Source organism: Rhinatrema bivittatum, chromosome 9 (genome assembly GCF_901001135.1).
Source record: "Rhinatrema bivittatum chromosome 9, aRhiBiv1.1, whole genome shotgun sequence".
Classification (NCBI taxonomy): Eukaryota; Metazoa; Chordata; class Amphibia; order Gymnophiona; family Rhinatrematidae; genus Rhinatrema; species Rhinatrema bivittatum.
Genome location: NC_042623.1, coordinates 63,084,720 through 63,098,364, shown reverse-complemented (window position 1 = coordinate 63,098,364; position 13,645 = coordinate 63,084,720). Strand labels below are relative to the sequence as shown.

At 41.3% G+C, this 13,645-nt stretch overlaps 1 protein-coding gene across 3 annotated transcripts in view; it reads left to right on the top strand.

Moving 5' to 3' along the window:
- Window positions 1–13,645, top strand: part of CELSR1 (cadherin EGF LAG seven-pass G-type receptor 1) — a 564,861-nt gene that overhangs the window by 397,751 nt on the left and 153,465 nt on the right. For all 3 annotated transcript variants that reach the window (XM_029617243.1, XM_029617241.1, XM_029617244.1), the window contains exons 9-10: window positions 2,219–2,385; window positions 13,126–13,311. In XM_029617243.1, the coding sequence (XP_029473103.1) occupies window positions 2,219–2,385; window positions 13,126–13,311 (353 nt within the window). The remainder of the gene's footprint in view (window positions 1–2,218; window positions 2,386–13,125; window positions 13,312–13,645) is intronic.

Genomic DNA, 13,645 nt, shown 5'->3' with positions numbered 1-13,645 from the left:
TAAAAACAAGACTGAAGGGAGACCCCTGCTGGCTGCAGGGTCAGTGCCGTGCTGGGCATGCCCAGTAGGGGCCAGTCAAAGTTCTGAAACTTTGACAGAAGTTTTCCGTGGTTGGGCTCCATACTCGATGTCACCCATTTGTGAGGACTAACATCCTGCTGTCCTGTGAGAACACCTGTTACATCAGGTAAGCAACACTTGCTTTCCTCCTCGGCTCCCCTCATTTACACTTTAATTTTCTTGGGTACCTCTCCCCCTGGGCATTAGTGCCTCAACCCATCCATGTCATTTAAGATATCTACCGTACAAAGAGTTGAGAAACACTGCTACAGTATACATAGAGCATTTTTATTTTTTTTTGCCTTTACTCTGTTTATCGCTCTCCATGTCCAGTGGTTCCATGCCTCCTGGCTCCTCTCACTCAGCAGTTAGCACAGCCAGCAGCAGGCAGCGTCAGAGTTATGAGAGCCTGTACGCCTTATCCCTGCACACGGCTCCTCCATGTCTAAGTGCATGCTTCCTGATAAGAAAGAAAGGAAGAGAAGGAGGAGCAGCTGTGTGGGAACTGAGATTTGTGCTCACCTTGGGGCCGATGCAATAAAAATGCGGGGTAAAACGGGTGCTCGTTTTCCTAAGGTGCACACATCCACCTCCTCTAGGCGCACGATGCCATATTTTAATAAGCTGCCATTTTAAAAGGGACGCGCCAGGGAAAATTGTGTGTCCCAAGCGCTCAAAAGCATCGGGTGTCCAGGGGAGTTGTGGCTGTTGTGTACATTAGGAAAACGGATGCTCAATACGAGCGTCCATTTTCTCACCCCACAAAAGAAAAGCTTGTGCGTTATCATTAATCAAGCAGGGAACTAAAGGACCGTAGATTTCCTCCTTGTTTGTCCTTTCATTCACAAACAGTCTTCTATTGTCCAGATCTTCCACAAAGTATCTTTTTTGCTTGCTCTGGAAACCAGCCAGCGTCTGCAATCTAGTCTTTTAAGGTCCAAACCCAGGTCTTAGTTTCACAAGTAGAAGGAAGCAGAAAAATCGCCACTCTGCTAACAGGCCCTTGACTCACGGTACAATTTAACGCCAGCTCCGGGGTTAGCATTAAATTTGCCACGTTAATAAGGATGCATTAGCTGAGTGGCAATTTTCTGCATCAGAGGAAATAGCTAATAGTTTCATCTACATGGCGTTTACATGTGATGAGCAGTATTAGCTACATGTGAGTTTGCACGCACATTTTGGACATGCTAATCCCCTTATTGTAGCGCATCCAAAACATGCATCCAATCGCTCATTAAGCTGTATGCTAGCCTGAGCGCATTTTCTTGCATTGGCCTGTGAGTCCCTTTGCTACCAGTCTGCTTGCACTAAGTTGCCCTACTGCAGCATCTTGCTGGGGAATTTCCCAAGATCCCAACCCTGCATGGAGGTCTTGAGTAACTCCACAAGGCTTACAGGCACATTTCTGTTCAGTCTTTAGTTTTTGTTCATTTTCCAAGTTCTTATGTTATTTTTTCAAAACTACTGTTTTTCAGCAAATCTTCATTTTTTTGCTTTAATTTGACACCTCATTCGTATTTCTATGATCAGAGCAATTGTCTCATAGTAGTATCAGTACATAAAAGTAAATTTACTATTAGTATATAGATATTAAACTTATTTAAAAATCGAAGCTTTAAAAACTATTTCCCATTCATACATTCTATATTCCACTGTGCTGTCTTTGTTTTTCTTATGGTTGTCTGTATTTTCTATTTTTTTTCTGTTTCTTTGTTTTCATCGCCTCATTTTTATCTTTCCTTAGGCAGTCCATGCTATTCATTCTGAGATGGGGTGTGTAAATCTAATCCTCCCAGGGCTGCAAACAGGTCTGGTTTTCAGGATATCTAATATATACCATAAATAAATGAATTCATAATGCATATTCTTGAAATATATGTGCATACACAAGGTTTTAGAAATAGATCAATTTGTGTATGATTACTCTGTAAATCAGTCTGATTTGCAGCCCTTGAGTACTTGAATTGCACCTCCTGTTATAACAGTTTCCTTTTTAGGTTCTGTAGACTCTGACCCATACTCACTTTGTTCCAGCAATAAATCTAAGTGATAGGAGACCTAGCTGCAGTTCTGAGACCAACTTATTGTAAAAGACATTGGTGCAATACTATCACTGTGCTTCTACTGAAAAGCTGTTTTTGTACTCTCCTTTCAGTGATGCCTTTCCCGCAGCATTTCCACGGCGAGAGTATTGTCTTCTGGAGTGACTTAGATATTACCATCTCTGTTCCTTGGTACATTGGTCTGATGTTCAGGACCAGGCGGGTTAATGGAATGTTAATGCAGGCTAATGCCGGCTCCTCCTCCAAGATCAACATTCAGGTAAGCAGCTAATGTTCCTTACCCAGCGTTCAAAGTACCTTCATTAAGTAATCCTGAACAATGCTGAACCAAAAGAGAACCCTTATCTAAAAAAAAAATCTTCAGGCAAAAGTACATACGGTATCCAAAATGATAGTAAATACTAATAAACTATCTCACATTGTTACCTTTGTCCACTCTACAGGCCCAAAGCTTTCTCTGACCAAAGTGATTTTTTAAGCATACAAAATAAGGAAATCGAAGCATGCAGTACTATGAACCAGAACAATTGGTCTATTCATATCTGAATCTGTCAGGAGAGGTAGCACAAGCCTGTGCCTTCAGATGGGTTTCAGCGTTTACCGTACTTTGACTCCAGACCTGTCACAAGAGCTGAAGGGAACATTTACTTATTATCAAGCTTCCTGTGGCACTGATGAACAGGGAAGGCTTACACAATTTTTATCTTACACTTCTGGCTTTGTGCCCTAAATTTGGTGCCAGTATCATTGCTCTGTGCTTACTACTAGTTTAGTGAACTTTCTGTTATAGGGAAGAAAGGTATACTTATTCTAGAAGTTTAAAAGCAACAGCCTTATACTCAGAAGTTTTAGAAGAGCAGATTCTTCTGGCCCACTGATTCCCCTCAGTGGAACAGAAGAGCAGGTTCGACTGTCCCATCTCTTCCCCTCAGCAGAATAGAAGAGCATGTTCGACTGACCTATTGCCAGTGGTATAGAAAAGCAGGTTATTCTCATCCATTGATTCCCCTTGGTAGAAGAGAAGAACAAGGGCTTTTGAGACTCTTTTTTTTTTTTTTTTAATGTGAACGAAGGGGAAAAGCACTGGTGCTTTAATATGCTAACACTTCAACATGTATCTCAGTCTAATCAAAAATAAAAGATTATTGGTCTGTGTTGATTTAATGATGACATATAATTATGTGCTGCAGGTTAGTTCAAGTTTATCTCCACTTAATCTGCAATCAACAAGGACTCTTGTATTTTCTGTTTACCTCACAATATTGTTCAACAGCATGGCATTGTAGTTTTATCATCACAGCTTCTGGTTCCTGTGATATTGTGGCAAGGACGGCAAAATCTGTTCCTCGCCTCAGCATTTGATAAACCCTGCGGAATTGCAGTAAAGCAACTAGCAAAGGAGAGAGCCAGGCCAACCAGGCATGCGCATGGAGCAGCCTCTGTGCCTCCTTTCCTCAAGCCCCACTACCTGGCCAATCCTGTTTCTTGCTCCCCTCCTTCACCTATTAGAAGGAAGAGGAGGAGCGTGGCTTCAGGCCATGTTCTCCTCTGCTTTCTGGAGCCAGATTTGTGGTTGGAACTGCAGCTTGCTTTGTTCAAATCTCAAGTCTGGCCCTGAGAGGCAGAGGAGGAAGGGATGACCTAAAGCAATTCCTCTTCCTTCCCCTCCTCCTCCTGCCAGGGGTGGAATGGCTGGGGATGAGGGGCGAGATGGAAGAGTGGGGTAGATCACCTGGTACAGGGGAGTAAGTTGAAGGGAGAAGAAGAGAATGGGATCATGGAGAGCGAGAGAAGATGGGATGGAGGAGGGAGATAGAATTATGGATGGGATGGCAAAATAGATAACCAGGAGGGAGGGAAGAAGAATATACTGAAGAGAGAGAGAAAGACTAAGAAGAATAGAACAGAGGCACCTGGGGGGGGGGGGGGTGAGACAGGTTGTAGTGAAAATTCAGCAAGTGGATAAAGGAAAGCAGTCAATATAATATATTGAATTTCCAGAACATGTTTCACAAAGTCCCTCATAGACTTCTCTGTGAAATAAAAAGCCATAGGATACTGTAGGAGGCATTGTCATAATATGGATTGATAACTGATTAAACGACAGGAAGCTAAGAGTAGGACTTAATGGTCTTTTTTCCCAGCAGAGAAAGGAGAAAGTGGAGTGACCCAAGGATCTGTCCTGGGACTAGTGCTGTTCAGCTTATTCATTGACGATCGAGAAAAGGGGAGTAACAAGTGAAATGATCAGATTTGCAGCTGATCAGAAATATTCACATGGTTAAAACAGAGGCAGATAGTACAGAAAGACCTTGTGAGACTGGAGAACTGGGCATCTAAATGTCAGATGAAATTAAATGTGGGCAAGTACAAAGTGATGCACATAGGGAAAAATATCCCTAATTTTAGATATACAATGATGGGTTCCTTATTAGGAATAACCATCCAAGAAAGAAATCTAGGAATCATTATGGACACTATGTTGAAATCCTTAGCTCAGTGTGTGGTTGTAGCCAAAAAAGCAGACAATGCTAAGAATTATTCAGAAAGAAATGGAGAATAGTACAGAAAGATAATGCCTTTAAGGATCAATGGTGAAGCCATACCTTGAGTACTGTGTGCAGTTCTGGTCACTCCTTCTCTAAAAGGATATAACAGAGTTAGAAAAAGTACAAGAGAAGGACAACAAAAATGGTTAAGGGAATGGAGCAGCTCCCATAAAGAGAAAGGCTAGATAGATTAGGGCTCTTTGGTTTGGAGAAGAGATGATTGAGGAGATATGATTGAGGTCTACAAAGCCATGAGTGGAGTAGAATAGGTAAATAGGAAGTGGCTATTACTCTTTCAAATAACACTAGGACTAGGGGACACTCTTTAAGCTAGCAGGTAGCAGATCTAAAACAAATTGAAGAAAGTATATTTTCATTCAATGCACGATCAAGCTGAGGAATTCATTGCCAGAGAATGTAATAAAGGCAACTAGCATAGCTGAGTTTAAAAAGGGTTAAAACAAGGTCATGGAAAAAAAAGTCCATAAATAGTTACTCAGGGAGACCTATCACTTGTCATAGAGAGTGAGCTGCAAGGAATTAGATCTACTTTTAGGGACTGGCCACTATCGAGACAGGACGCTGGACTCAGTGGACCTTTGGTCTGACCCAGCATAGAACCTCTTATGTTCTAGTGCACTCCATACAAAAGGAAAAGTTCCTCAGTGATATTAGTGATACAGTCATAAGCTAGGGGGTTGTCTCCTCTCCCAACCCTATCAGAGTATTCTTTAGAGATGCTCCCACACTAGGTCTTTCCCTGTACTAGTACATGAATTAAGCTACAGAATCTTATCTCCAAAAGTAGGAAAACTGGAGATTTTCCTGTGATATAAAAGGAGCTCTCTTCTGAGTAAATTACAGATGTGCTTCTGCTGGTATTCCTTGAAGCAGCAGTTCTGGAGCAACTTCATAAGACTGGCAATTCTCTATCTGACTCCAGAATGTAAATTCACCTCTTAAGACAGTTAAGGTAATAACTGAAGTAGACAAGGATTTTCCATCGATAAGCAGGCTGAATTAGCTATTACATGTGGGTGACCTCATTCGGCAGCACCGAAACTTCGAGCTCTACTGAGCCTCCTCGGTTATTTTTTGTCCAAGCTGAAGTATGGACGTTTATTTTGTCTCTCCCTAAAAAATGGTTTTCTCAACTTACTATTTTTTATTCAAAAAGCTTTCTTCTGCTTGCCTCACTGCTTCTGCAGCCCTACAACAGCACTTAAGTGCTACTGACCTCAAAAAAGACAGAAAATATTCTCTTCAGAAACACAGGAACATCAAGCTAGAAGAAAAAATCTGCTATAGTGACTGAAATTAAAAGCTGCCCCTTTGGCAAAATCATGTCCTTCACCAATGGCCATGAATTATGTTACTTCTGCCTCTGACCAGACATGACCAGAAAAACTGTGAAGCCTGCGAATGGATGTCCTTGTGCTCACAGCACTCTAGGGCCTTGCGCTTGAAAGAAGTGTGTAAATCTCTTCAGTTGCAGTAGATCTTCCTCCCGCAGTGCAGTGTAATTTGCCTCCTTGGGGAAAGACTTCAACAGAAATTTATCAAATACTTTCCCATCTGCTCAGGCCAAAATTTGCAGGTGCAAGTTCTGTTGACTGCTCTGTGTTGAAGTATAAACAGCTTCTCTCCTATGAGCAGATCTGGTATGTATCAAAGCAGCATCAGCACCGGCACCATCAGAGTATTCCTCTTCAGCACTGGCTGTGCATGGTGTCCCTTTGACAACATGCAGGATGCATCAACACGCCTGGCTTATCCAGGAACCCGAAACATGTTGCACGCTGCATTGATGCACCACAACGCAACAAGCCATTGATGAAAGAGCGATACATTCCTAACACAATGTTCTAGGTTTATCCGATGAAAGCTTTGATGCGCTCAGTGCATATTTCACTGCACGAAGTGCCTATGCCATCCTTTTATCCTCCATCTCAATTACTTCACTCTCCTCCAGCAAGAGATTAAAAACATTTTAACTTCCTTGGACCATGTAGCATTACTAAAACAGCAATAAACCAACCATCCAAGATATGCGGGAGAAGGCACAAGATTACCCTTATCTCCTCTATAATCAGAGTGCTGACACACCCTACATTGGTGGAGGAAAGTCTTCATTTTGAAACACTGAATCTTGTGTGTTCTATGTTCCTGCTGTATTCAAATAGACCACTTGTGTTATTGCAAGAACCTATCTTGGTGTTGGAAGAGGATGTATCTCCACCTGCTCCAAACCAGAGGACACAATAATCGCTTGACCAGATTGCAAGTTTAGTGAGGATTTTCTTTACCTGTCTGTGGAAGGAGGTAAATGGAACGCTGCAGCCTCTCCTTTCAGCTCTCACTTCGGCATTTCCACAGACTGGAATCCCAATCTCATCAATGCGTGTGACTTCATCATCAGAATCCCAGATTAGAGACTCTTCATCGACACACTCAATTGCAGTGGAGTCTACTCGATCGGAGGCTAGGGACCAGGATGCTGCGTTAAGGCCTTAACTGCAGGTTCCCCCCGATTTGCCGCCTTCATCTTTGGAGTCCTGGACAAGCGAGCCCATACCACTTGGCTCAGATGAGGACTCTGCTGGAATACAATCTGATCCCCTACCAAGTCCTCCAGAAGATCTCACCTATTCAAAATGTATTGAAAAACTACAGTAGGAACAGTCCTAGGCATTCATATTCATAAAGATAAGGATCCCAAAATGGAATTGCTTGTTGATTGAACCTGCCACCTTACCATTTCTCAACATTCTTAAAATTCTACTCATGAACTTGAGGGAAACGCCAATGTCATGTATCCCTACGATTCAAAAATTAGACCTCAAGTATAAGGTTAAGCAGTCACCAGGGTTTGGTATGGTTTACCTACTGCACCAATCAGTCATAGTGGAATCTGCGTTGAAGAAGACAAATCACGCATTCACTCTGATTCCTCACCAGGCAAGAATCATAAACATCTGGATAATTTCTATAAAAGAATATTTTAGAGCACTATGCTTTCCACTCATATTGTTATCTATCGGTTCTACATGGTTCAATACCTCCATGATTTTCTTCAGAAGCTGAAGCTGTACTTACCTTCCTCCAACCAGAACACTGGGCCTCAGCCTTTCTTAGATGCAGAAGAAGGCATTTGACATTTCCTCCATTCTGTATATGAATGTTTCGCTTCTGCTTCACATACCTCCGCAGCTTCCAATCGGCATGCAAGTTTAATCTGTGAAAATGTCCACGAGAAGATGGAATACTTTTATCATACTTCCCATGCTTGGGACATAACCTTTTTGGGAAGAAGCTCTGAGAAACAGTCTCCCAGATTAAAGACCTGAATGCATCCATACAGTCTCTCTTGATGGTGCCAGAGCATCTCACTCTGCCACGATATCCATACTATCTATACAAATGCCATTATTTCCACAGATGGCCTTACTGGCCTATTCAGCAGTACCAGCTTCTACCTCTTCCAGCCCAACATCAACAGTGGCTTCCAGCAAGACCTAAGCAATGTGAACACCATCAATGAAAAACCACACAGCAGGCCCAACCTAAACCAGGGCCTAGTGTTTGATTCCATCAAACAATAATTTCCCTTTTCTTCTGGTAGTGGGATGAATTCAGCATTTCCTGGATAATGGGAGTAGTAATTATGTGAATTTTTAAATGCAAGAAAAAAGATTTTGAAAAAATAGACTTGTATAGCGCAAATGATGTAGAAGTCCGGGTGGCCCGTATGTGTAAGGGTACGCCGCCAGGCTTTCTGATGCGTAATTATTACGTTTTGGTTATTTGATATTATTAAGGACCATGAAAATTGAGTATTTGTATGAATTGACCGTTGTGTGTATTTTAATCTAAATCTTCCCCACCTGCCGGAGGTCCAGAAAGATGTATTAGCCATCTCCATCTCTCTATTAGAAATTCAAGGGGCTGATAAGGAGCTCCTGGGTGGAAAATGCCCAGGTTCTGACGGATTTCAGATAAAATTTTATAAAAAGTTTTTGCCACATATTGCTCCCTTTCTCTTCCCCTTGTTTTGGAAGGCATGAGACGGGCCTGGGATTGGGAACAATGGCGGATGCTGTAACAGCATTAATTCATAAAAAGGAGAAGGATACTCAGGATGTGGCTCTTACAGGCCTATTTCCTTGTTAAATTAAAAAATAGATACTTGCCAAGATGTTACAACTATGTCTGGAGTCAGTTTTGCTGCCCTTAATTCACAGTGATCAATCAGGTTTTGGTAAGGGCAGAATCTCTACAGCTAATACTAAAAGCCTTTTTGATATACTACATATGACTAAAAGGAGTGGCAAAGCAACACTGAAAGTATTTCTGGATGCAGAGAAGGCTTTTGACAGGTTGAGCTGGGGTTTCCTTTTCTGGGTACTTGAACACGTTGGTATGCCTGAGAAATTCTTGCATTGGATCACGTCTATGTATGAGAAATCAAGGGCGCAGATACTAATTAATGGTTCTCTAACTCCTTTTCTTAACATCTAGAGGTGCGTGCCAGGAGTGCCCCCTTTCTCCATCACTCTTTGATTTGGCTATAGAGCCTTTAGCTGCTGCAGTTTGGCAACAACTGGATTTATGGGGTGAAAGGTTGGGTGGGTGAAAGTAAAAAAAAAAAAATATATATATATATATATATATATATCACTATATGCAGTTGATGTTTTGATATTCCTATCATCTCTGACTGTGTCTGGACCAAATTTGTTACCTTTGCTAGAGAGAGATGGTGTACTTTCTGGATATAAAATAAATATTGATACTTCTGAAATCTACCCAGTAGACCTCTGGACACCAATCCCTGAATGTTTTTCTGCTCTTTGGAAAATGATTGAGGGCTTTACCTATTTGGGCATTTACTTCCCACGAGACTTTCATACTCTATTTTCTAAAAATTATAGTGATGTGATTGGGAAGATTAAAAGAAATCTGCATACTTTGGAAAAAAAACTCTTTGTCCTGGGTGGGTAGAATAAGCCTATTAAATAGTGAACCGATGTGATATCCTGGATGAATGTTGGTATATAAAAAAATTTTAAATAAATAAATAAATAAATAAATATTAATATACTTCCCAAGTTGGTATCTCTTTCAACACATCCCTTGCTCAGTACCTTCCCAAGTTTATTCTGACTTGCACAGCTGGATAGGTAAGTTCATTTGGAATTTTAAACTGGCTAGGATGAAGCTTAGTCAGCTATGGAGGGGTAGACTGCAAGGGGGGATGGCACTGCCTAATCTTTGGGTTTATTACTGGGCAGCCAGGTTGATCTGTCTCCAGAAATGGATTTGTGGAACTGGTGCTTCCTGGTTATCTATGGAAAAAGAGCAGGCTGAAATAACTAGTCTTGTGGTACTTCCTTTTTTGTACCTCGCTTCACCACAATGCTGTAGGGTTTGCATATATGGAGACAGGTAAAAAAATGTGTAGGTGTTGCCAGGCAGGGTCTGTCACCCATTTCCCCTGTTTATAGCAAGCCAATCTTATCCCGCTTAACATTCTCTCCAGTCTTTAAGGATTGGAGGGATCAGGGTTTGATAATTCTATCACAGCTTTGGGGGAACACAGGTCTCCAGCCCTTTCAGTCTCTGGTGCAAGACTTTGATATTAATCCTGAGGGTCAGGCTCAGTATTTGCAGCTGTGGCAAGCCATAATGGGGCATCTATGCTTGATGGACCTTCTGCATCCTCTGAATGGCCTTGAAACAGTTATTAGTGACCCAGATGCATGTAGGCGTGGAGTTGCATTAATATATAAAGGCCTTTTGGAAGGCAAATTTGGGAAGCACACTCCTCAGGTGCTTGTGGATGCTTGGAATGTGGATTTGAACACCTCATTTGATGCCAAAGATTGGACAAATATATGAAAATCAGCTCACCATATCTCTATATACGCTCAGAGGGTTGTCGTAATGATTTGACAATTACATAGAACTTATCAAATTCCAGTATTTTTTGCTAAAATGTACCCAAAGTCTGAAAACACTTGTTGGAGGAGCTGAGGAGAAGTGGGATCTTTCATTCATATGTGGTGGCATTGTCAAGGTGTTTGGTACTTTTGGTCCCATGTGACCTAAGAGATTGCTTGATATTTTGGGATACCTTATATTTGTAGGTGGGTTCAGATGTGGGTTTACTGGGTAGTTGGAGAGGCCTGTTGATTCCTAGGAAACAGTTTCACAATCGCCACCTTTTGGAAATCCAGCCCTCCACTTGATTACTGGCACAATCAAGTGAAGGAAATAGCTGACATTGAGCAATTGTGTTATGTGCAGAATGAACATTTTAAATTTTATAAGTTTGGGGCCCATATTCAGAATATTGAGCATCTGCCTAATTGTTACATGCTCTTTTTCACTATACCTACATATCACATTTATTTACTGTGCCTTGGATTTTGCTTGTAGAGGTGTGGTATTAATTTTGTTTATATGCTGTGAAAAACTATTAAATAAAGAGTTTAACAAAAACAAACAAACTGTGCCTTCAAATGAAAATTATTTTCCATCTGGTGCCAGCAGTGTGATTTAGATCCCTTTTCATGTGAGCCTCCACACTTCTTACAATACCTGCTTCACCTTTCTAACTTGGGCCTTGGCACTTCCTCAGTAAGAGTCCATCCAAGGGCCATCTCAGCATATAATACTTTGCTGGATGGCAAACTGATCTCCACCCACCTTTTTTTATCTTGTTTTATGAAAGATCTCTGGCAGGTTAAGTCCCTGTTACAGAAACCTCCTGTACTGTGGAATCTCAATTTGGTACTTTCTCAACCCATGAAGCTTCCTTTTAAGCTACTAGAGTTCATGTCTTTGAAGTTCTTAACTTGGAAGGTGCTTATCTTCAGTGCAGTCACTTCAGTGAGAAGAATTAGCAAACATCAAACTCTCGGCCACTATCCTCCATATCTATAGTTTTATCACAACAGAGGGGTTCTTTGCACTCACCCGAAGTTTCTGTCTAAAATAGTTTCAGCTTCCCATATCAACCAATCCATAGTACTACCTACCTTCTTCCGAAGGCCCAACAATCATGAGGACACAAAAGCCCTTTGTAATTTGGTTTGCAAAAGGGCCTGGGCATATTATAAGTGTTGTACTCAGCCTCATCGTCAAACCAACCACTCTCTTGTATGATCCTAACCATCTGGGGATAGCAAGCACCAAGCAAACTCTATCCATCTGGTTACCTGGTTGCATTCATCACTGCTGCACTTTGACAGGATTGCAACTTACAAATTCAATCAAAGCTCCTCAGGTTCTAACTATTGTTTTTTCTGTTGCTTATCTTCAACTATTTCCCATCAAAGATATCTGCAAAGCTGTGATGTGGGCTCCAATCCACACATTTACATCCCATTATTGTCTGGATATACTTTAGGGAAAGGAGAGCAAATTTGGACAGGCAGTTTTGCGTAATCTATTCTTGCTGTAGTTCACGCTCCTTGGTGGAGTCTGGATTGCTTACTCCGCTGCAAACTTTAGTTGGGGACTTCCCACATGTAATGGATAATTCAGCTTGTTTACTGATGGAAAAAGCAAGTTTGCTTACTGAAAATGGTCTTTTCCATAGATAGCAGGATGAATTAGCCATGGAATATACACCCACCTCCCTGGAGAGACATCTACATAACTAGATTCAGCTCAGATACTGACTGAAGAGGCTCACAAGGCAATGCCCTTGCAGGAACTCCTGCACATGCTCAATAGAGCGCAAAGCTCTAAAGATTGCAGAGACAAGTATGTTTGGTGCCACCGGACGATGTCACCCACATGTAATGGGTAATTCATCCTTGCTATCTCCGGAAAACACTGTTTACAGTAAGCAAACATGCTGTATAGAGCCAACTTCTTTCTCACCATAAACTGCCTCTAGTCCTCACTCTCAGGTTCTTCCTAGACCCCAACAAGACTTCAAACTCCTGGAGGCTTGAGAATTCCATCCTTGAGCCCTAGCCACATTCCTAGGATAGGAAGTAGAAAGGGAGAAGAAGAAACCTCAGAGAATACTCCACTCCCTGCAGGACACCTCTCGTTGAGAAATGTCTGCTAAATCAGTAAACACTACATTGCTGACAGGTGCCTATGGAGATATTTAGGTAAATGGTAAGGACTGGAGTACTTTTAGGACCCCCCTTACCTACTCATCGTTAGATCCAAAATAAAATAAACAGCCAGAAAAACTGTGAAAATATTATTTATACTAATTTTCACTGGAATTTTAAATTTTAAAAGAGGTACTAATAATTTCTAGGACATTTTATGAATAATGAAGGGTATCCACTTTAACATAAATTTGGTATGTTCTAAATGATATAATTTTCTAGTAAAAGAGCACTAGTATTAGAAATTACCTCAAAAGTAATCCAGTGAAACAGATAAGGCAAACAGTGATTGAGGATGCTTTCTGTTTTCGACAGGTGCTAAACACCAACCTACAATTGCAAGTGTATAGTGGCTTCAGCTTGGTGGCTAGCTTGAATCTATCCCAGGCACGAGTAAGTGATGGCGAGTGGCATCACGTGTTAGTAGAGCTGAAGAGTGCTAAAGATGGCAAGGACATCAAATATCTTGCAGTCATGTCCTTGGACTATGGCATGTATCAGGTAAGGCAATGTCAGCCCTTAGAGGGTTTTGTGGGCTAAAAGAGCTTTAGATATGTAGGGACTGAAGTATACATTACTTGTATACAAATGGAAACTGGAGGGCTGTAATGGAATGTATTTGCATGTTTGTGAGTTTGTCATTAGCAGGCCATGAGCTTTTGTTTTTTGGAAGTGTCTCAAGTTATAGCCCACAGAGTGATAATTTCCTCATGATTTGAATGGTCCAATAAATTCCTGTTTTTATATGGAATGGCCAGTTTGCTCTTATTTTATAATTGGAACAAAGATAAGGAGGTCTCATTCACACTCCCAGCACCTTGCTAATACAAGAGCA